The sequence below is a fragment of the Gossypium raimondii genome, chromosome 5 (assembly GCF_025698545.1).
Source record: "Gossypium raimondii isolate GPD5lz chromosome 5, ASM2569854v1, whole genome shotgun sequence".
Lineage (NCBI taxonomy): Eukaryota > Viridiplantae > Streptophyta > Magnoliopsida > Malvales > Malvaceae > Gossypium > Gossypium raimondii.
This window is the reverse complement of record NC_068569.1, coordinates 51,267,276-51,291,977: the sequence shown is the minus strand read 5'-3', so window position 1 is coordinate 51,291,977 and position 24,702 is coordinate 51,267,276. Positions and strand designations below refer to the sequence as shown.

At 33.1% G+C, this 24,702-nt stretch overlaps 2 protein-coding genes across 2 annotated transcripts; both read left to right on the top strand.

The window, feature by feature from the left end:
- The first annotated feature begins 614 nt into the window (after positions 1 to 614).
- LOC128041117 (disease resistance protein At4g27190-like) lies at positions 615 to 2,576 on the top strand. The gene has a single exon (XM_052630459.1). It carries the CDS (start codon positions 615 to 617, stop codon positions 2,574 to 2,576), a length of 1,962 nt encoding a protein of 653 aa, XP_052486419.1.
- A 7,051-nt stretch (positions 2,577 to 9,627) lies between these two features.
- Positions 9,628 to 13,026, top strand: LOC105789561 (probable disease resistance protein At1g61300). The gene is made up of 2 exons (XM_052630458.1): positions 9,628 to 9,729; positions 10,047 to 13,026. Exon 2 carries the CDS (start codon positions 10,057 to 10,059, stop codon positions 13,024 to 13,026), a length of 2,970 nt encoding a protein of 989 aa, XP_052486418.1. The 5' UTR covers positions 9,628 to 9,729; positions 10,047 to 10,056.
- Positions 13,027 to 24,702: the final 11,676 nt, after the last annotated feature.

The window sequence follows — 24,702 nt, the reverse complement described above, 5'->3', positions numbered from 1 at the left end:
TATGCTTTTCTTTGCTTAATGGTTCTGCCTTTCAGCCCACAACAGTCTTTCTTCTTCACTGTTTTTAATTTGTTTTCATCTCCAAGGTCTATCACCAAATTTCAAGCATCCCGTCAAAGGTAATTTTCTTTCATTTGCTTCATCCATGACTATGCAATGATTGTTTTTTATTATCTGCTAGCTTTGTAAGATAGCCAAGGAAGTCAACTTCACTGCTTCATTTTCAGTTCTAATCTCTCAACACATTTCAGCCACTAAGTCAGGTAATAAGGCAATGATTTCCTCTACTGATTTCAACCATCCACTCTACCTACTTTTCTTTCATTTACTTCTTTCATTACATGCTTTTCTTTGCTTAATAGTTCTGCCTTTCTGCCCACAACATTCTTTCTTCTTCACTGTTTTTAATTTGTTTTCATCTCCAAGGTCTATCACCAAATTTCAAGCATCCCGTCAAAGGTAATTTTCTTTCATTTGCTTCATCCATGACTATGCAATGATTGTTTTTTATTATCTGCTATCTTTGTAAGATAGTCAAGGAAGTCAACTTCACTGCTTCATTTTCAGTTCTAATCTCTCAACACATTTCAGCCACTAAGTCAGGTAATAAGGCAATGATTTTCATCATGTTTCTTACAATTGTCGAAGAATGTGCGGGTCTGCCTCTTACAATTGTCGTTGTAGCTAGTACATTGAAAGGAGAAGAGGAACCCCTTATTTGGAAAAACGCACTCAGGGAATTGAAAGAGACAATAGAAAAAGTGGAGGGAGTGGAAGCTAAAGTGATAGAGCGTTTGAAATTTAGCTTCGATCACTTAAAGGACGAGAAAGTGAAATATTGTTTCTTACATTGTGCATTATTTCCTGAAGATTTTGAAATTTGGAAGGATGAGTTAATTGAGTGCTGGATTGAAGAGGGATTCATAGATGATATGGCTACAAGACACGAAATGAAAGGCAAGGGCCATGTTATTTTGAAGAAGTTGGAATATAATTGCTTGTTGGAAAATATTACCACTGAATTTGGTTTACATCGCATAAAGATGCATGATGCAGTGAGAGACATGGCACTGTCGATCACAAGAATGAATCCTCGATATATGATACAAGCAGGTTCGCAATTAGAAGAGTTACCAGAAAAGGAGCAATGGAGTCCAGATATTGAGAAAGTGTCACTTATGTATAACTCCATATCAGAAGTTTCCATAGATGTGCTGCCTACAAAATGTCAACTGCTCACAACCTTGTTATTGCGGGGGAACCCTGTAAAGAAAATCCCATATTCTTTATTCATGAACAAGCCTTGTCTTAGTGTTCTCAATTTGCCTTTTACAAAGATCGAGAGTTTACCAAATTCCATCTCTGAACTAAAGAACCTCACAACATTATTGCTTCGTGGCTGTTATCAATTAAGAGATCTGCCATGTCTTTCGATGCTTCAAGAATTGAAGAAGTTAGATCTTTGTTGGACAGAAATTGAGGAAGTCCCTGAAGGCATGGATTTGCTGATAAAGCTAAGATATCTTGATCTTCAAGTGTTCACTCTGAAAGAGATACCCGCTGGACTTTTACTAAAACTCGTTCACCTTCAGCACTTGAGTTTTGATGTGTACAATGAAAAAACAAGTCTAAAAGCAGAGGAGATGGAACCATTGAAGAAGTTGGAGTGCTTTACCGGACGTTTTGAAGACATCAATGAATTCAATAAGTTCATCGCCTCGATGCAACAATGTAAGAAAAATCTCATCAAGTACTATTTACAGGTGGGCTCATCTTTTATGCCTGCTGCAAGAGATAAAACAGTAACAATTGGAGGAGTCCAGAATTGGGAAGGTGAGTTAATTACGCACCCAATTGAAAATCAACACTTGAATATTGTAAAGTGCGACTATTTGAGAAACATAGTCGATGATAATTCTTCCCTGAAAAATGCGATTGAGTTGAGGATTTATGAATGTAAAGGGATAGAGTGTGTTGTTTCCTTGTCCTCTTTGGCCTCTTCTTCCGCTCATCCATTTCAGAGCGTCGAGATATTGGATCTTCAACATCTGCCAAAGTTGAGTGCCCTTATTATGAATGATGCAGGAATTGGTTCAGCAACAACATCAACATTTGCTCCGTCTACCACCTTTTCCCATCTTAAGAAATTTTATTTACAGAGATGCTCAAGTATGAAGACGTTGCTTCCACATTGGTTGCTTCCAAACCTCCAAAACCTGAAAGAAATACATGTGGGTGCTTGTAGTCAGCTAGTAGAAATATTGGGAGCAGCAACATCAGAAGTTGAAGAAAAAGGGAGTGATGCATTAATCAAATTCCATCTTCCCAAATTGGGAGAGGTGGAATTGTGGAGATTACCAAATTTGAAGAGCATATGCAGCAAAAGTGGAGTGATGGTTTGTGATTCTCTCCAACTTATCCAAGTTTCTGGAGATTGTGATGAACTGAAGAGAATTCCTCCATTTGTTCCCCTTGTTGGCAATGGGCAGCCATTTGCAATGCTCCACCTTCTCTTACCATCAGGTCAAGCACAGAATGGTGGGAATGGTTGGAGTGGGATGACCATCCAAACTTAAAAAATGTTCTTCGCTTCAACCCCTTTTGAGGATAAGAGAGGAGAATAGGAATGATGGAAGGAAGAGGTTAAGAGCACAAATAAATAAAGAAATCAAAGTGCCTACACTTTTTAAACATTGTCCCTCTCTTACCATTCCTTCTATTCTCTTATTCTTCTCTAACATATTCATATTTATAATTAAAACATTTAAGTTATAAACTTATTTTGATATGATATCGAATCAAATATTATTATGGTCTTTTACCTCATTCAACACTAGTCTATTATTTTGTAAATTTTAATAAATTTTAAATTTTATATAAAATATATATACACAATAGAAGATGGCTATAAATCCTCCATGTCTTGAGTCGGTCCAACTCAATTCAATTTAAATAATATAAAATATTTTTAAAACTTAATTTAATTATAAAATATATAAATATTAATATAAAATTATTTTTTAAAATATTCTTGCACAGTAATGTAGAATTTTGGGATCAACCAAGTTAGGCCGAAAACCGGCCTAGGCTTGAAAAAGTATTAAAACTTAAATGGTATTAAAAATTAAAATATATTTTATTTTATTAATATTTAAATAAAATATAAACATATATTAATCAAAATGATTTAAGGTGAGGCAAAACTATGATCTTGGTTTAGGAAAGTATTGTAAAAGACATTATATTCTTTAATTTTCAATACATACAATGTAGAGAAATTTTGGAGGGTTTAAAACAATTATCCCTCATTTTCTCTCACTTTATTTATTTTAAAATTTTTATCTACTTTTATTTAATTTTTATTTTATAATTTTCTAAAATTTTAAAAATAATTTCAAATTTTACCATTTTATATATTATCAAGATTAAATTGACTGAAAGTAAAAATTTGAGGACTAAAATTGTTATTATACCAATTAAAAAGTGTCACTTAATAGTTGAGTGATAAAAAAAAATACAATTTTGAAAACATTAATATCGAATTTACATTACCTTTGTGGAACATAAAAACGAAAGTTGCCCCGAAGACCATAAAAATTGACTCATAATATTTTTTGTTTTCTTTGATTATTGTTTCCATAACTATTACTGTGCGGAGATAAAAATAAATTTATGAGAAATTAAAAAAGGTTCCAATGTGTGTATCGATGTCACTATTTTAAAGTTCTATTTGCCCCCACCTATTTATTGCTGTGCAAAAGAGTTACTCGCAAATTGACCTCGAGGATACAATGAAACCTAATGATTTCGACGTTTTGCACTGATATTTATAAAATTATCTACTTAATTAAAAAATTATATTTATAAATTTTATTAGTATATTATATTATTAATTATTTAATTTTATACTATATTATTTCTTATTATTTTATCCATAATTTATTCATGTATTATAAATTATTTATTACTATGAAGTGTTTACCCTTTTATATTAACAAAGTACAAAATGTTATCACTTACTTTTATATAATTAATTTATAAGTATTTGTCTTTAAAATGATTAAACTTATTAATATGCTATCAATCGTTTATGCATTTTTTACTAATAATTCTAATAAAAGTTTTAACATTGAAAAGCATATAAGTTAGAAATAATTATAAATTAACATTTTTTATTTTTTATTTTTAAAATATGTAATTTTAAAATTAACCCATTAGATATCATATTATAGAACTTGCAGTATAATTATATTTTAGTTTATACAATAGGGTATGTAATCAATAATTTATTTGTATGCTATCAGTGATTATTATTATATCATATTTACATAATGTTGTCATGTCACATCCCAAAAATCGGGATAGTAAATCGGGGTTAGTGAATCAAAATCGTAATTAAGTTAGATCATTAAAATAATCAGAATTAATTAAATAAAATATTAAAATTAATATCATTAATAATTTTATTTTAAGAAATTAAAATTGAGTGTTCGGAATTAATTTGGTTAAAATGGATTTTTTTAAATATCGGGTTTGAAAATAATTGAGAAAAATGTGTTTTAATTAAGCTAAGGTCTAAATTGAAAAATAAAGAAAAACTGGAAGTTTTTAAAATGCAATTTTTCCTTATTTAAAAAAAAACTACTCATCTTCCCCGTTTCTTTAAGAACCCGACGTCCCTACCCTCCATTGAATTTCACATTCAAAATTTCCCCAAATTCAACTCTAATATTTTCTCTCAAAATTAACTCATCCTTAATGATTTTCTAGCTATCCAAACACATCCACACCCTCCAATTTTCAAGAGTAAGTGTTTCTACCTAAACTAATGATGATTTGCAAATGATGCTTAAATGTGATATGTTATGTGTTGTATATTGAGATGACAATAAAAATGTTATGTGTTTATGACTGAATATGATATGAGTCTTGTTGATTTTATATGTTGATAAAATATTTTATTATATATTTTGTACATATGCTTCGTAATCACATTGTGGCAACATATTAATATTGTGAATGCTATGAATTATGCTTTATTGCTCACCATGATTAATTGTGATTGTATGCTTTCTTCTAACTTTGGATATTGTGATTACTTGTGGCAATCTCTAAACACTCACTGAGCTTGAAAAAGCTCACACTCTTTTATGTTTAACAATGCAGAGATATAGCTGAAACGAGGAGGAGAAGTGAGATGTCAAGTGATCCAAAGCAAGACAATTTAACTTTAGTGTGTTTTTAAATCAATAAGGAAGGCACTGTGGGACTAATCTAGAGGGTTTTAGACTTTGAACTGTTAATGGTTTATTAATGGACAATATGGATTGTTTAAATGGTTTTTAGAACTTTTAAAATTGGTTCGAATGAATGCTTTCAATGGAAGATTTGAGAATGCATGTTATTGGTTGAATTAGTAAGATGTTGTGTACTTGTTTATTGGCTAACATGTAAATTGCAGGTGGATTGGCTTGTTGAGTATTGAGGTAAGTCCAAAATGACCATATAGTATGTTATGTATCAATTATGCACTTAGAAATGCTTAAAATACAAAATTTACATTTTGAGTAATTGAATTGTGACTTTAGGATTGAATGATAGAATAGTAATTTACTTGAGATGTCAAAACATGTTAATGTAAGTTATATGACACGTTAAAATAGGGAGAATAGCATGAAATCTCGATTTGGTATGTGTATGAGGGTGTCAAAGTGTCCAACACAAGTACTTGAAAATTTGCGATACCAATATTGGGTCGATGTTGCCACGTGGGAATCATGAGGTCGCGGCACAGTGATCAAAGAGTTTTGGGCATATTTTGAAACTTTTGCAAATAAGTTTTTATTTTTACACAATAAAATTAGAAGCCTTAAACAACATGAAATGCTTTAAAAATTTACATGACTTGGTTTTGTATATTGAATTTTAATATGGTAACTTCAATTTCTTAAAATAGTTTTACTGGATATTTTGAATAAAATAAAATTAAATAAAATTAAAAATAAAATAGAAAGAGAGGGAAATTTTTTGGGAAAAGAAAATTAAAATTAAAATTAAAAAATTAAAAACAAAATTTTAATAAAATATCACTAATTTCCCCCAACTCCCCACTAACCCACTAATCAACCTAATCCCACCAAATCCGACACTTCAATCCACATCCAACTACCTCAAAATTTTAACTCTGCCGAACCCCTACCAAACAACTGCAACAAAAATAATTATTCACACTCATACAGAGATTTAAACATGAGACCTTAGGGCAAGCTAACACCTTACCACTCAAACCAGCAAGCTAATTCTAATATGATTTAACTAGCAATAGAATATAAGCCAAACCGCCAAGGAATAGGCTAGGATCACAAATAGCAAATTCCAAAAATGGGACTTGAAACTCAAAACATCAAACATCAAACATACAATCAAAACACTTAGCTACTGAAGCAGATACATATTTGTGATAAAATTCACAAAAACAAAGTTAAATAATCAGGGTGTTACAATGTCGGTATTGGAATTAAAATCTGAAGGTAACTCTGATTTCATAGAGGAAGGATTAGGTATCCAAATCTAGGTTCATTCTCTCTTGTTTTTTCTTGAAGGTGGAACATGGAGGAGACTAAAAGAATTGGAATCTAGGCAACATGACATGTTACATTAAAGTAAATCATAAGACTGCTATTTGCTCTAATTTAGATACATATGATTTATAAATATTATATTTTAGAATCATAGTAGAGAACAATAGTGCCAACAATAATGGAAGACAGCAAAGCAAAAAAATTAATAATAAGAAAAGATGGAATTTACTTTACCTTTGTGGAACTTAAAAACAAAAGTTGCCCCGAACACCATAAAAATTGACTCATAATATTGTTTGTTTTCTTTGATTATTGTTCCCATAACTGTTACTGGTGATAAAAATGAATTTCTGATAAATTAAAAAAGGTTTCAATATGTGTATGATGCTACTATTTTAAAGTTTTATTCGCCCCCAATTATTTATTGTTGTGCAGAAGAGTTACTCACAAATTTACCTTGAGGATACAATGAAACCTAATGATTGTCAATGTTTTGCACTGACAAAAACAATTCATTGAGAATACCAATTTCTATAAAGAACTTCTATAGTAATTTCTCATAAAACAATCTAGGAATATTAGAAGATGGAGAACAGAATTCGATAACAAATTAAAAAGAGAACAAAACCCAAAAAAAAAAAGAGTTAGATCATTACATGATTCCTCAATATTTCTTGAAACCGAATCATCACTATTATCAAGTTGAGTTTCATGGTCTTAAACGGCATCTAGATTTGATATTATAGAGGCTTATAAATTGACCCTAATGCCATTTTTTTATTTAGAAGAATAAAAATATACCACAAATTTTTTTTCAAACTCAATTCAAAATTTCATTACCTATAAATTATTTTCTAAACCCAAATTGTAAAAATAAATTATGTTCAAATTTTATCTTTTCTTACAATGTAAAAGTTATGTCAAGAAATGAAGAAGTAAAAAAAGAGAGATCAAATAATTTTGATTAATGTTTTTCTTTTCTATGTTTTTTTAAATAATGGGTATTGAATATTTTGATACAGATAATATAGAGAAATTTTGGAGGGTTTAAAATAATTACCCTAATTTTCTCTCACTTTATTTATTTTTGAATTTTTATCTATTTTATTTAATTTTTAATTTTATAATTTCATAAAATTTTAAAAATAATTTTAATTTTTACCAACTTATAGATTATCAAGATCAAATTGACAGAGAGTATAAAAATTGGGGACTAATGTAACCAACTCATTTTCTCAACTGTACACCAAACAACTCAAATCTACATTTTTTGAGTTGAAATTGAATTAACTTTAAGGGATAATTGTAACTATCTCATATTCTAGAGAGATAATAAATACCGTATTGTAAGGTTTTAGCATAGGTTCATTTCTCATGTTTCTTGATCGAAATGATAACCGGTCTAAAGCTAAACGGAGATTAGTTGAACATGAAATTAATCATATTTGATTGGATTATGAGAGTGAATTTTAATGAAAGATAATAGGTAAATAAAGGAGAGAACTAAAAGGGAAATTGCACCAAAATATAAGAAGAGAAAAACAATGGCAGATTGCTTCAAATGCAGTAGACGCAAGAATGTGCTAAATTGTCTTTTTAAATTCAAAGTGTGTATTCATGTCACAATTAAAAACCTTTATATACTGATCTCAAAGAACCAATTTCATATGATGTTACTCCTAAAATCACGCTTAACAAGCAACCACTAAATCAATTTTTTCTAAATATAGAATTTGTCAAAGTAAAAAGTTTAATATTTTTTATCAGCCCAAAAACAATTTTGCAACTTTCAATTCAGCCCCCCAACTTGTTTTTTGTTCCAATTTAGCTCAATTTGTTTGTTTTTGAACTTAAACAGTTTAAAAACAATTTAAAACCAAATTAGTAATATTATCAAGTTGAGTTTCATGTCTTTGAAGCACATCTAGAACTGATATGACAGAAGCTTATGAAACTGAACTTGATGCCATTTTTTAGTTAGAAGAATACAAAATATACCACAAAATTTTCTTTTTCAAACTCAATTCAAAATTTCATTACATTTAAATTATTTTTCAAAACACAAATTGTAAAAATAAATTATATTTAGAATTTTATCTTTTCAGATAATGTAAAAGTTATGTTAAGGAACATAAGAGGTAAAAACAGAAAATAAATGATTTTGCTTAATATTTTTTTCTATATTTCTTTTGAAGAATGGTGAACACCCAATCAATAAACCAAATAAATGATTTGGGTACAATGATAATTTGAATTTCGACTATTTCTAAAAACGGTGAACACCCAATCAATAAACCACAATTATTTGGATTTAAAAGTGTAACTTATGAAGGAATTTATATGTACTTGAATAGATTTATTCGCATTATTCACGTCTTACAAACATCATATGTAAGAAACAACTATATTTTTTTATAGGATGCCGACTAGTATATTTAATTTCAAGTTGTAACATATAATTAGGCATTTACTTTCCCATTATTATGCTGCTGCTGCTGCTGCTGCTGCTGCTGCTGATGTTGTTGTTACAATTAAGCACCAAGATGACTGCAAAACTTGTTAGTAATGTCCAGAATGAATGGAGAGGACATGGCAGATTAGAGGTTTTATTATCAAGTAGTGAATTATTACAGATTTAAAGAAGAATCAAATTGTAAATCAGCTGATAGATACAACTGCTGAGAATCAAATACCCAAAATGCCAACTATAGTGGTAGAAGTAAAGGAAAAGTAAAAAAAGATGGGATTCCTTACTTAATACTTTTGCCTTTGTATCCACAACATTCTTTCATACTTTTGCCTTTGTACCCACAACATTCTTTCTTCTATCACAAAATTTCAACCATCCACTCTACCTACTTTTCTTTCATTTGCTTGTTTCATTACATGATTTTCTTTGCTTAATAGTTCTGCCATTCTGCCCACATCATTCTTTCTTCTTCACTGTTTTTAATTCGTTTTGATCTCCAAGGTCTATCACAAAATTTCACGCATCCCGTCAAAGGTAATTTTCTTTTATTTGCTTCATTCATGACTATGCAATGATTGTTTTTTATTATCTGCTAGCTTTGTAAGATAGTCAAGGAAGTCAACTTCACTGCTTCATTTTCAGTTCTAATCTCTCAACACATTTCAGCCACTAAGTCAGGTAATAAGGCAATGGTTTCCTCTACTGATTATCAATAGTTTTAGATTTTAAGACAGGATCATAGATAGAATCTCAAACTGTTGAATATTTTAGCTCTTAATATTCCGTAATGAACTGTTGCACACTTGAATCTAGCATTTTATATACATTGAGAGGTTAACTCTAGTGACCAGATTTTCATCATGTTTCTGTCTGCCACCTATCCATAGCTCCTTCTAATAAAGGCCATTGCATTTATGCTTCCTTTTCATGCTTACACTAACATATTAAAAATTATTCAAAAATCCTATCCACTAACATATATGATTGCGTTGCAGGGGCAGAGCAATGGAATACGTAGAGCCCGGTGTTGGCATTGCAAATTGTCTTGGACCTCCTCTTTGTAAATACTTGAAATATCACCGAAAGCTGAATGATTATGTGAGAAACTTCGGGAGGATCAGAGATGAATTGAATTGTAAAATGGAAGACATAGAGCGGCAATTGAAAGCAGAGCTTCTTTCTCCTGGGGGCAAGACACCAAAGCAGGGAGTTGAAAATTGGTTGAAAGATGCGAAAGAGATGATTGCGGAAGCACAGGATGTGGAAAATAAAGTCAGAAACGGGAGATATCTCTGTCGTGCTTGGAACGGAAAGCTGGTTGATGAAAAGACTCGAGAAATGAAGGAATTTCTTGATAAAGCTCCTAATGCCTCTGAAGCTCTTGCCATGGATGGTCCAAGTGGTGGGTTGCCACTGCCAACATCAGAACTAGTTGGGGAGGAAGCTGCCAGAAAAGAGATTTGGGCATGTTTGATGCAAGAGGAGGTAAAAAAGATTGGGGTTTGGGGGATGGGCGGTGTGGGTAAAACTACGATCATCAAGCACATCCACAATGATCTTTTGAAAGAAAAAAGATTCGAAAGAGTAATCTGGGTTACCATATCCAAGGAGTTCAATGTAATGAAGGTACAAGATGATATTGCAAGTGCTTTGAAGTTGAAGGAAGATTTGGCCATAGAAGGAGACAAGCTCAGACGAGCTGCAATCTTGTCAGAAATGCTGAAGAAAGTAGGAAAGCATGTTCTAATCCTAGATGATGTGTGGGATGAAGTCTCTCTAGAAGAAGTTGGGATCCCTGAGCCGAGTGACAGCAATGGCTGCAAGTTGGTGTTGACAACCCGTTCGGAGCATGTCTGTAAGTATATGGGTTGCACGGTGATAAAAGTGAAGCCCCTTTCAGCAGAACAGGCATTGACACTATTCTTGAGTAAAGTTGGGCCTAACATAGTGCAAAATCAAACTATAATGCCTACTCTAAAGCTTGTTGTCAAGGAATGTGCGGGTCTACCTCTTACAATTGTCGTCGTAGCTGGTACCTTGAAAGGAGAAGAGGGCCCTCTTATTTGGAAAAACGCACTCAGGGAATTGAAAGAGAGAATAGAAAAAGTGGAAGGGGTGGAAGCTAAAGTTATAGAGCGTTTGAAATTTAGCTTCGATCACTTAAAGGACGAGAAAGTGAAATCTTGTTTCTTACATTGCGCATTATATCCCGAAGATTTTGAAATTGAAAAGGATAAACTAATTGAGTGCTGGATTGACGAGGGATTCATAGATGATATGGGTACAAGACAAGAAATGAAAGAAAAGGGTCATGTTATTTTGAAGAAGTTAAAAGAGAACTGCTTGTTGGAAAATATCACCAATGTAAATGGTCAACCTTGCATAAAGATGCATGATGCAGTGAGAGAGATGGCATTGTCGATCATAAGAATGAATCCTCGATATATCATACAAGCAGGTTTGCAATTAGAAGAGTTACCAGAACAGGAGCAATGGAGTCCGGATATTGAGAAAGTGTCACTTATGTATAACTCCATATCAGAAATTTCCATAGATGTGCTGCCTACAAAATGCCAACTGCTCACAACCTTGTTATTGCAGAACAACCCTATAAAGAAGATCTCAATTTCTTTATTCACAAACATGCCTTGTCTTAGTGTTCTCAATTTGTCCTCTAAGAAGATCGAGAGTTTACCAAATTCCATCTCTGAACTAAAGAACCTCACGACATTGTTGCTTCGTGGCTGTTATGAATTAAGAGATCTGCCATGTCTTTCGATGCTTCAAGAATTGAAGAAGTTGGATCTTTCTGGGACTAAAATTGAGGAATTCCCCGAAGGAATGGATATGCTGATAAAGCTAAGATATCTTGATCTTCGAGTGTTCACTCTGAAAGAGATACCCGCTGGACTTTTACCAAAACTCGTTCACCTTCAGCACTTGGGTTTTGATGAGAACAATGAAAAAATAAGTCTAAAAGCAGAGGAGATGGAACCATTGAAGAAGTTGGAGTGCTTTACCGGACGGTTCGAAGACATCTGTGAATTGAATAAGTTCATCTACTCAATGCAACAAAGTAAGAAAAATCTCATCGAGTACTATTTACAAGTGGGCTTAGATATTTTCCCTCTGAGAAGAGGTAAAACAGTAATTATTAAAGGAGTCCAGAATTGGGAAGGTGAGTTAATTATGTACCCAATTGAAATTCAACAATTGACTATTGTAGGCTGCGACTATTTCAGAAACTTAGTCGATGATAATTCTTCCTTCAAAAATGCGATTAACTTGAGGATTTATGATTGTAAAGGGATAGAGTGTGTTGTTTCCCTGTCCTCTTATGCCTCTTCTTCCGCTCATCCATTTCAGAGCCTTAAGAATTTGGAACTTTGTGGTCTACCAAAGTTGAGTGCCCTTATTATGAAAGATGAAGGAATTGGTTCAGCAACAACATCAACATTGGCTCCGTCTGCCACCTTTTCCCATCTCAAGGAAATTATGATATACAGCTGCTCAAGTATGAAGACGTTGCTTCCACATTGGTTGCTTCCAAACCTCCAAAACCTGGAAAAAATACACGTGGATGCTTGTAGTCAGCTAGTAGAAATATTGGGAGCAGCAACATCAGAAGTTGAAGAAAAAAGGAGTGATGCATTAATCAAATTCCATCTTCCCAATTTGAGAGTGTTGTCGTTCTCGGAATTACCAAATTTGAAGAGCATATGCAGCAAAATTGGAGTGATGGTTTGTGATTCTCTCGAGACTATCTATGTTGATGAGTGTGATAAACTGAAGAGAATTCCTCCATTTGTTCCCCTTGTTGGCAATGGGCAGCCATTTGCATATGCTCCACCTTCTCTTACCATCTTCTCAAGCACAGAATGGTGGGAATGGTTGGAGTGGGATGACCATCCAAACTTTAAAAATGTTCTTCAACCCCTTTGGAAGCATGAAAGGTATGAACCATTTATAGTTTAGTTTATTTTTTTATTTTGATAAATCTAATTTCTCCATATTAATAAAATTTGAAGTATATTTGTGATGATGTTGAAGGGAAAGATAAAAGGGTTGGTGGGAAAGGAGGGGGGAGGATAGTGCAAAAGAGAGGAGAAAAGGAATGATGGAAGGAAGAGGTTAAGAGGCAAAGGTAAATAAGAAATCAAACTGCCTCCACTTTTTAAACATTTTCCCTCTCTTACCATTCCTTCTATTCTCTTATTCTTCTCTAATATATATATATATATATATACACTTCCCAAAATAACCTTCTATATATTCATATTTATTATTAAAACATTTAATTTATAAACTTATTTTAATATTATTATGGTCTTTTATCACGTTCAACACTTCGTAAATTTCAAAGTTTATATAAATATATATATATATGCTTCCAATTTTAAAGTAAATAATATGGAATAGAAATTAACTATAGACCTCACCATATCTCGAGTCGGTTAACTTAAATTTTATTTAAATAATATAAAATTATAAATTAACTATTTATAATTATAGAACTCTAGTATAATTATATTTTAGTTTATAAAATAGGGTATGCAATCAATAAATTATTTTTATGCTATCAGTCATTACTATTATATCATATTTATATAAAATTGTCTATTTTTATATTTGAATTTGATGACTCAAATATTAAAATTATATATTTAGACATCAAAACTAATGATTAGCCACCCAGTAGTTAGTGACTAAGATGACATGGCAATGCTAAACACTTGTCAATAACTTGTGAAATTGCCATGTCATCTTATACATTACATAGCATTGTAAGTGCACTTTTTATTATTTTTAAATTAAAAAAAAGATAAACTATAATTTTAACCATTAATTTTTCGGGAAAATTACCAAAAAAGCCCCTTTTTTTTAAAATTTACCGAAATGGACCAATTATTTAATTATTTACCGGAATGGTCCATTTTCCGCGAAATCGCGTCCACGTCAAAGACGATGTCGAGTACGCTTTTGAAAATCACGCCCACGTCGGTAGCGATTTCTTGACGTGGAAGCAAATCGCTCCCTCTAGGATGCGATTTGCTGACGTGGATGAACAGTTATGGCCTTTCAAAGTTTTCCAAGCTAAAAACTATTATATTAGAATCATAGTATTGAATATGATGTAAGAAAAACTATATTTTTTATAGGATGCCGACTAGTATATTTAATTTCGAGTTGTGACATATAATTAGGCATTCTTATACCATACTTTCCCATTATTATGCTGTTGCTGCTGATGTTGTTGTTGTTACAATTGAGCACCAAGATGACTTATATTCTCTTATTCTTCTCTAAAAATTAACTTCATTTCTTTTAAAATATATATCTACTTCCCAAAATAACCTTCTCAATAATTAGTGTAGAAATACAACCTGACAAACTTCCGAGTGGATACTATTGGGAAATTGTAGGTGAAGTTGAAGTGAAAAACACAAGCCGTCATGTAAGGACCTACGGCTATCGTTAGATCTTGCATGGCAATTGGGGAGATAACGGATTTTTCTGACAAGGCACTTGGATCCGATATCTAGAGTCCATTTCCACTTATCGTTATTGGATAGCTCAGATTTTTTACCAAGAATCTTCTTGGTTAGAACATAGTCAATAGCTAAACAAGGTGAAAGAGAAGCAACAAGGAAGCTAAAACGGTAACAAGCTTGGGAAAGAATTGAGTAGAAACTGACTTCTTCATGGACTCAGTTCGGGATCCAGGGAAGGGAAAAAATCGATCTTTAAGAACAAATGAAAAAAACCAATGGACCCCAAAATTTTTTAGCTAGAAAAGATCAAATAGAGGAGCTTTGAAATAAATTTACCTTTTGAGGCTTTGCTACAAGAAAGTATTTTGGATTAATTATAAAGAGACTCCTAATTTTAGTCAAAAATAAAAAGGAAATGTCATGTCAACAATCAATTAATGGGTTAACGAAAATTTAAACAGAAGTGGCCAATTCAAATAATTATCTAAATTATAGTGACTAAATTAACAAAGAAAATTTACAGTGACTAAAATATTTTAAAATAACTTGTTATGTAGTTTACCATTATTTATTTACTCATGAATGTGACATTAAAAGACAAATGGGCTTGGGTCCAACAAATGATTTTGATGATGTGTGGGGTTTCTTTTTTTTAATTTTTAGGTAAATTACATCGCAAACTATCTAACTATCAACTTTTTTAATGTGGCCACTTAACTATAGTCTTTTTTTTTGGTCATCCGACTATCCTTTTTTTTTAATTTGACCACTCAACTGATCAATATTATTTTTTTGGTCTATTTTCGTTAAATGGCGTTAAATTTCTCATGGAAGGGTGATATGGCAATTAAAAGATTAGTATAATAAAAAAATTTGCTCTTAACTTTTACATATTATATCAGTTAAGTCATAATTTTAAAAAAATAACCTTCTGTTGTGCGGAAGCGTGTAAAAGAGTAAAATTATTGTACTAAAAAATCAAACTAAGTTCAATTCTCAGGAAAGAGAGGTGGATCACGAAGATCGCTTAAGTACCAGGTCTTTCCTAGCCAGAATATCCCTCTATCGTAATTTAATAGCACAATAAATCACTACAATCACACTCACAAAATATGCAAAATAAACAATAATGAACACTAGAATTTTAACGAGGTTCAGCAAATTTTGCCTACGTCCTCGGGCACTACCAAATATATTTCACTCCAAAATACAAGTGAAAATTTACAAATAAGGAGAGACAAGAATTCCTTAAGTAGAGAATGGCATTTGTGGGATGTAGAAAATGAGAAATAGCTAGCCCTATTTATAGTTGAAGCTCAAGGATCAACTTGCAAAATTCCTATTCAATTAAGGACCAAACTTGCAATTATCCCAAGCCAAATTTCAACCCAAAAATCTATGCCTTAAATGCTTAGATTTTCGGTGCCCAATTTTTTGACACCATTCATCTTTGAAAAGTCAAAGATGGTTGCTAATAATCTCCACCTTGAAGATTTGATTAGGATAATCTTATCTTCACACAATTCTTTCTGCCTTCGACAACAATACTTGATAGTGCCTTCTTCAACTGTTTAAACTTGCAGAATATTGATCAAGTTCAAACAATGTTCGAACTTGATTGTTGTTACCACCTTGGTCATCATATCTGCGGGATTATCTGCAGTCTTGATCTTCAGAAGACGAATTTTCCCCTCATCAATAATTTCCCGCACAAAATGGAATCGTACGTCGATATGCTTTGTACGTGCATGATAGAGTTGATTCTTTGCTAAATGAATAGCACTTTGACTATCACAATACACGTTAATATGCTCCTGAACCAATCCTAAGGTTTTAACCATACCTTGTAACCAAATAGCTTCCTTTGACCTCTGTTACAGCCATGTATTAAACGCACGTGGTTGACAACGCAATCAGAGATCGCAATGTAGACTTCCAACTTATTGGTCCTCCAGCAAGTGTAAACACATAACCAGTGGTTGATCTTCGTTTGTCCAAATCACCGGCATAGTCAGAATCAACGTACCCAATAACACCTTTACCAAGTGCGATATCTCGCTTGAGCAAGTAATCCAACATCCACGGTCTTCAGAATATACCGTAGAATCCATTTCACAGCTTGCCAATGTCCTTTTCCAGGATTATGCATATACCTGCTCACTATACTAACTGCCTGTGAAATGTCGGGTCTTGTACACACCATTGCATACATCAAGCTACCCACTACATTAGAATACGGAACTTGTAACATGTATTCTCGTTCCGTATTCATCGAAGGAGATAGTTGTGCAGAAAGCTTGAAATGAGAAGCCAACAGAGTACTTACAGGTTTTGTCTGCTCGTTCATGCCAAACTGCTGTAGTACTTTCTTCAAATACTGCTTCTGAGACAAACTAACTCTGCCATGAACTCTATCTCTACATATTTCCATGCCAAGAATCTTCTTAGCTTCACCCAGATCTTTCATCTCAAATTCAAGATTGAGTTGAGTCTTCAATTTCTCAATCTCAACTTTGCTCTTAGATGCTATTAGCATATCATCAACATATAAGAGCAAGTATATGAAAGTTCCTACTTGTAGCTTCTGAAAATACACGCAATGATCAAATTTACTTCTTGTATACCTTTGCCCTTTCATGAACTGATCAAATCGCTTGTACCACTGCCTCGGAGATTGTTTCAATCCATAAAGCGACTTCGTCAGTTTGCAAACCCAATTTTCTTTATCAGTAACCTTGAATCCATCAGGCTGAGTCATATAGATTTCCTCCTCTAAATCACCGTGTAAAAAGGCCATCTTCACATCAAGCTGAACTAGTTCAAGGTCGTATTGCGCAACCAAGGCTAGCAAAATCCGAATAGATGAATGCTTCACAACTGGAGAAAACACTTCATTGTAGTCTATTCCTTCTTTCTAAGCGTACCCTTTGCTACCAATCTAGCCTTGTATCGAATTTCATTTTTACCAGGAAATCTTTCCTTCTTTGCATATACCCATTTACATCCAATTGCCTTCTTTCCCTTGGGCAGTGTCACCAACTCCCAAGTTCTATTTTTATGAAGAGACTGCATTTCTTCATTCATAGCTTGCTTCCACTTTACACCATCAGGGTTACTTATTGCTTCTGTGTAAGTAGAAGGAACATCATCATCTGCAATTGGAAGTGCATAGGCCACTATATCATCAAAGCGAGCAGGCTTACGAATATCTCTTCTTGGCCTCCTATATGCAATTGAATCTTGTTACTGTTGAAGTTCTTGGGTCGAAACTTCTTCATCATTTGTTCTTTCAGTATTAGCTGGATCATCATTAACCTTTTCAAGCTCCACTGCGCAAAGCGCCACTTGGTTTTGTCATCCTTTGTGAATCCTTGTTCTTCATCATGGTTGATTCATCAAAAGTCACATCTCTACTGAAAACAATCTTCCTTGTATCAGGACACCAGAGACGGTATCCTTTTACTCCACCAGTTATACCCATGAATAATGCTTTCTTTGCTCTTGGGTCTAACTTAGATTCTTTACATGATAATATGCGGTGGAACCAAAACATGTAAAGAATCATAATCGATGTGAGTGTGTTTACGGTCCACATCTCCAAAGGAGTTTTTCCATTTATTGCAGCTGATGGCAACCGGTTAATCAGATGGCACGCATATGTAACTGCCTCAGCCCAAAATTCCTTGCCCAATCCAGCATTGGACAACATACATCGAACTTTCTCCAGTATAGTCCGATTCATACGTTCTGCCACCCCATTCTGCTATGGTGTATCCCGAATAGTGAAGTGTTGCACAATGCCCTCATCTTGACATACTTGTAGAAATGGATCATTTTTGTACTCAGTACCATTATCTGACCGAAGTCGTTTGACCTTTCGACCAGTCTGAGTCTCCACCATCTTCTTCCACTTCAGAAATGCATCCAAAACTTCACTTTTTCTTTTCATTAGATACACCCATACTTTTCTTGAATAATCATCAAAAAAAGTAACAAAATAGTGCATACCTCCCAAAGAAGCCACTTTGGTAGGTCCCTACACGTCACTGTGAACGTAGTCCATAATTCCTTTCGTATTGTGAATTGCTGAACCAAATTTTACCCTCGTCTGCTTGCCTAGAACACAATGTTCACAGAATTCCAATTTGCAAGAATTTACACCTTTCAACCAGCCTTGCTTCGCCAAAGTCTGCAAAGCTTTTTCACCAGCATGTCCCAATCGCATATGCCATAACCTGGTAGCCTTTGAATCTGCATCTTCTGTAGAAACTGTTGATGTTGATCCAATAACTGTACTTCTATTTAAATAGTACAAGTTATTTCTTCTAGTGCCTTTTATCACCGTCAATACCCCAGCTACTACCTTTAGTAATCCATCTCTCAAAGTGATTGTGAGCCCTTTAGATTCTAGGGCCCCTAATGAGATGAGATTTTTCTTCAAGCTAGGTACATAGCGAACATCTGTCAAGACTTGGATTGAGCCATCGTGATTCTTTAATTTGATTGTACCTACTCCCATTGTCTTACAGGCACTGTCATTGCCCATAAAAACAACTCCACCTTCTAGTTCTTGAAGACTAGAAAACCAGTCCTTATTAGGACACATATGGTAAGTACATCCCGAATCCAAGATCCACTCATCTGTATGACATGTCATTGCCATGCCAACCAAGCTAAAGTCTGACTCCTCATCATGCTCCGCTACACATGCATCAGAAATAGCCTTGCCCTTTTGTAACTTAGGACAATTCTTTTTCCTGTGCCCTTTCTCACGACAAAAAGCACATTCATCTTTGGCAGGTCTCCCTTTGGACTTACCCCTTCTACCAGGTTTGTTGCTGTGTGAACGACCTCTTATTGCTAAGGCTTTTGCAGTTGCATCTCTGTGATCTCTTTTATCTTTCTTTCGAGTCTCAGATCTATACAACGCACTGCAGACTGCATTTCTCATCCAAATTTAGCAAGTCTGCTAAAATTTTATTGAATGAGTTCACATGGTCATTCATCGACATACCGGGTGCATACGTGAATCGAAAAAGTTTCTTTTTCATATAAAGCCTATTTCAAGACTTTTCGTTAGAAACTTTTCTTCCAGTGTATCCCACAACTTCTTCGCTGATGTCTCCCCCAAACATAGACGGATTGTACCACACGCCTGTCTATTGATCTTGGCCCACTCCTTGTCATCCATCTTGTCAGGTTTTACTTCAAGAGCTATATCCAACTCTTGCTGACATAAGACATCCAGGATCTCACATTGCCACATACCAAAATTATTGGTACCATCAAATTTCTCTACTTCAAATTTTGCATTGGTCACGGTAGTCTTTGTTGATGACGATGCCTCTGCCATTCTTCTCCTCGATCCCAACTACCGTATACGTGAACAGTACCGTCTACGTGAATAGTGCCGTAGATGAACAATACCGTATACGTAAATAGTATCATAAACGGTCGTATTCCCCAAGTACGAATCTAGCTCTGATACCAATTGTTGCGCGGAAGCGTGTAAAAGGTTAAAATTATTGTACTAAAAAATCACACTAAGTTCAATTCCCAGGAAAGAGAGGTGGATCACGAAGATCGCTTAAGTACCAGGTCTTTCCTAGCCAGAATATCCCTCTATCATAATTTAATAGCACAATAAATCACTACAATCACACTCACAAAATATGCAAAATAAACAATAATGAACACTAGAATTTTAACGAGGTTCAGCAAATTTTGCCTACATCCTCAGGCACTACCAAATATATTTCACTCCAAAATACAAGTGAAAATTTACAAATAAGGAGAGAGAAGAATGCCTTAAGTAGAGAATGACATTTGTGGGATGTAGAAAATGAGAAATAGCTAGCCCTATTTATAGTTGAACTCAAAGATCAACTTGCAAAATTCCTATTCAATTAAGGACCAAACTTGCAATTATCCCAAGCTAAATTTCAACCCAAAAATCTATGCCTTAAATGCTTAGATTTTAGGTGCCCAATTTTCTGACACCATTCATCTTTGAAAAGTCAAAGATGGTTGCTAATACCTTCAAAATTACAAAATGATCTCAATTTGATCATCAAATTTTACCTACCTCTTCCGCTTCCCCACGATCACTACTATGGTTTCCTCCATATCCCCTCCACCCTTCTCCAAAAAAAAAACTGCTATTTTTTCTTATTTGAACCTAATTTATCGTTAAATAGTAGCAGATATATTCTGTTTGTATGATTTCTGGGTTGACATATTCTTCTCGGCTGAATGCTAATAATAACAATAATATGATGAAACAGTGGAGTAATTTCTGATGTGATGGCCTTCATTTCACTCACTAGTTGCATGTTTTTGTTCATGCACTGATTAAACAAGATTTGAAAAAAGGCTAAAAGCATGAGCATGCAACACTGAATTGTCAAATACTCAAATAGTATAAGATTGAAATGGTGTTATTTTGCAGGAAGAATGGCTGATTTGCAGAATAATACACAATACAGGCGAGAAGAAAAGTGGGGTAGCTGCTGCACAAGGACAAGGCTATCTCTCGGAACTTTCTTCAATATCTGCAAAAGCAAAGCAACAACTTGCTTTCGTCCACTGGCTTGAAACCCCAATTCCGTTGTTAGAATCTCAAGCTCAAACTTCAATGCAGGCTGCCCCTTACTCTTTTATGGAAAATGGCCTGAAAAAAGCCTAATAAACCCAGTTGTGTATTCAACTAATGGGTTGCAGCTCTCCTTTCCAGCCACTCCCACCACTAATAAATTGAAATCTTGCAAATTTTGAAAGTTACTTTTTTAAAATTCTAATTAAATTGATATAATATCTAAAATTTGAGAAATTAATTTATTATTATATTAATTTTTTAATTAACATATCATCCTCCCATTAGAGAGGTTTAAGGCACTTAACAGAAATAAATAAATATATATATCGATTAATTGAGTGATCAAACTAAAAAAATTAATAATTGAATGATGAAAAGGAAAAGAGATAATGACTAGATGTAATTTACCCATATTTTTAAAAAGCGTATAAAAAATACAGAGGAATGGGCTGGTACTTTGAATGGTCCAATTAGAGTAGCAATTGGGGGCTCCGATGCTAACTTAATTTCTACACCATAACATGGAATTTTGCACTAAAGCTGATCCCACGGTCATCTCAAAATAATGTTGATCATGTTTTGGAATTGTTAAGGGGCAATTATTTTAATTTATCACACTTGGAATAACAGACGCTGCACATTCATAAGATATATTTTTAAGAATATGAAATGTCACAAAATTTGTCACAAAATTATAAAATTATAATGTCACAAAATTTGTCAGAAGTGAATTACATTTATGGGATACTTTTAATCTTTTTGAGATAAAATTGTTCTTTCAATATGATCCCATTTTTCTTATGGTAACTATTTCAGCTTTATTGTTGAAAAGTCAATTACTATCAAATAGTAAGTAAATCGTTTATCACAAAGACAAGTGATCCATGACCGTGTTTACTTTTCATTTATCATGTAATGCTGATGAAAGAATATCATTTACCTTTTAGTTGAGCTATGAATTCCATTATTGAGGAATGATGCTACATACTATAAAAGTCATATACCTAATGTACCAACTTTCAGTTCTTATCTATTTAAACTCAGACTTTCATTTACATCAAAGTGTATGAATCACACATACATAGCCCATCATCTACTTAGGATTAAGGTATGTCACACTATGAACGTCACAAATAAATAAATCTACAAGTGAGTTACATCTATGTCTCTATTTTCTAAGATTCAATCTCTCCAATATCGAAGATAAAGTATTTCCTTAATTGGATTGGATAGATAACATATTATCCTTTCAATCAGTTTGCTCTTTTTTTAATTAGACTAAGGACATGTTTAGATTATCTATTAATATAAATAGTTTTTCCACCTTATAATCCAACCATGTAATACCGTTTAGTATTAGTTAAATGTTAGATAATTATTGGGTCAATATTTACTTTGCATGCAAAAATCATAAAGAATAATATACAAAGGATATTAATATAATGAATGAATATTTTACTAAAGCTAGGGACTTTTCTATTAGCCCAAAACATTTATTTTTATTTATTTGCAACATAAGAACCACATATCCTTGTCACCACTCATCCCCTGCTTTCCATCTCTATTGCTCCTCACTTCACCATAAGAACCACATTTCATCACAATGGTGTACAGAGAGTGTTGGTTGTGTTTTGACTATCGTAAAAATTAGTGTAGAAATACAGCCGGACAAACTTTCAAGTGGATACTATTGGAAACTGTAGGTGAAGTTGGAGCAAAAAGCACAAGCCATCATGCAAGAACCTACGGCTATCTTTGGATCTTGCATGGTGATTGGGGAGATGATGGATTTTTCTGACAAGGAACTTGGATCCGATATCTAGAGTCCATTTCCACTTATCGTTATTGAATAGCTCAGATTTTTTATCGAGAATATTCTTGGTTAGAACATAGTCAATAGCTAAACAAGGTGAAAGAGAAGCAACAAGGAAGCTAAAACAATAACAAGCTTGCGAAAGGATTGAGTAGAAACTAACTTCTTCATGGACTCAGTTCGCGGATCCAAGGAAGGGAAAAAATTGATCTTTAAGAACAAATGAAAAAAACCAATGGAACCTAAAATTTCGTAGCTAGAAAAGATCAAATAGAGGAGCTTTGAAATAAATTTACCTTTGAGGCTTTGCTACAAGAAAGTATTTTGGACTAATTATAGAGAGGTTCCTAATTTTAATCAAAAATCAAAAAGAAATGTCATGTCAACAATCAATTAATGGGTTAACGAAAATTTAAACAGAAGTAGCCAATTCAAATAATTATCTAAATTATAATGACTAAATTAACAAAAAAAAATGCAGTGACTAAAATATTTTAGAATAACTTGTTACATAGTTTACCATTATTTATTTACTCATGAATGTGATGTTAAAAGCCAAATGGGCTTGGGTCCAACAAATGATTTTGATGATGTGTGGGGTTTTTTATTTTTAATTTTTGGGAAAACTATATCACAAACTATCCAACTATTACCTTTTTTTTTCATCCAGCTATCAACTTTTTTAATGTGGTCACTCAAGTATGGTTCTTTTTTTTTGTTATCCGACTTTTTTTTAAATTTGATTACCCAACTGATCAATATTATTATTTTTGGTCTATTTCCATTAAATGGCATTAAATTTCTAATGGAAGGGTGATATGGTAATTAAAAAATTAGTATAATAAAAAATTTTACTCTTAACTTTTACATATTATATCAATTGTCAAATTTTAAAAAAATAACTTTCAAAATTACAAATGATCTTAATTTGATCATCAAATTTTACCTACCTCTTTCGCTTCCCCACGATCACTACTATGGTTTCCTCCATATCCTCCTCCACCCTTCTCCAAACAAAAAAAAAAATTCTCTTCTTATTTGAACCTAATTTATCGTTAAATAGTAGCAGATATATTATGTTTGTATGATTTCTGGGTTGACATATTCTTTTCAGCTGAATGCTAATAATAACAAGAATATGATGAAACAGTGGAGTAATTGCTGATGTGATGGCCTTCATTTCACTTACTAGTTGCATGTTTATTGTTCATGCACTGATTAAACAAGATTTGAATAAGGCTAAAAGCATGAGCATGCAACACTGAATTGTCAAATACTCAATAGTATAAGATTGAAATGGTGTTATTTTGCAGGAGGAATGAGTGATTTGCAGAATCATACACAAAACAGGCGAGAAGAAAAATGGGGTAGTTGCTGCGCAAGGACAAGGCTATCTCTCGGAAGTTTCTTCAATATCTTCAAAATCAAAGCAACGACTTGCTTTCATCCACTGCTTGAAATCCCAATTCCGTTGTTAGAATCTCAAGCTCAAACTTCAATGCAGGTTGCCTCTAACTCTTTTATGGAAAATGTCCTGAAAAAAGCCTAATAAACCCAGTTGTGTATTCAACTAATGGGTTGCAACCCTCCTTTCCAGCCACTCCCACCACTGATAAATTGAAATCATTTGTAAATTTTGAAAGTTAATTTTTTAAAATTATGATTAAATTGATATAATATGTAAAAGTTGAGAAATAAATTTATTATTATATTAATTTTTTAACTAACTTATCATCTCCCATTAGAGAGGT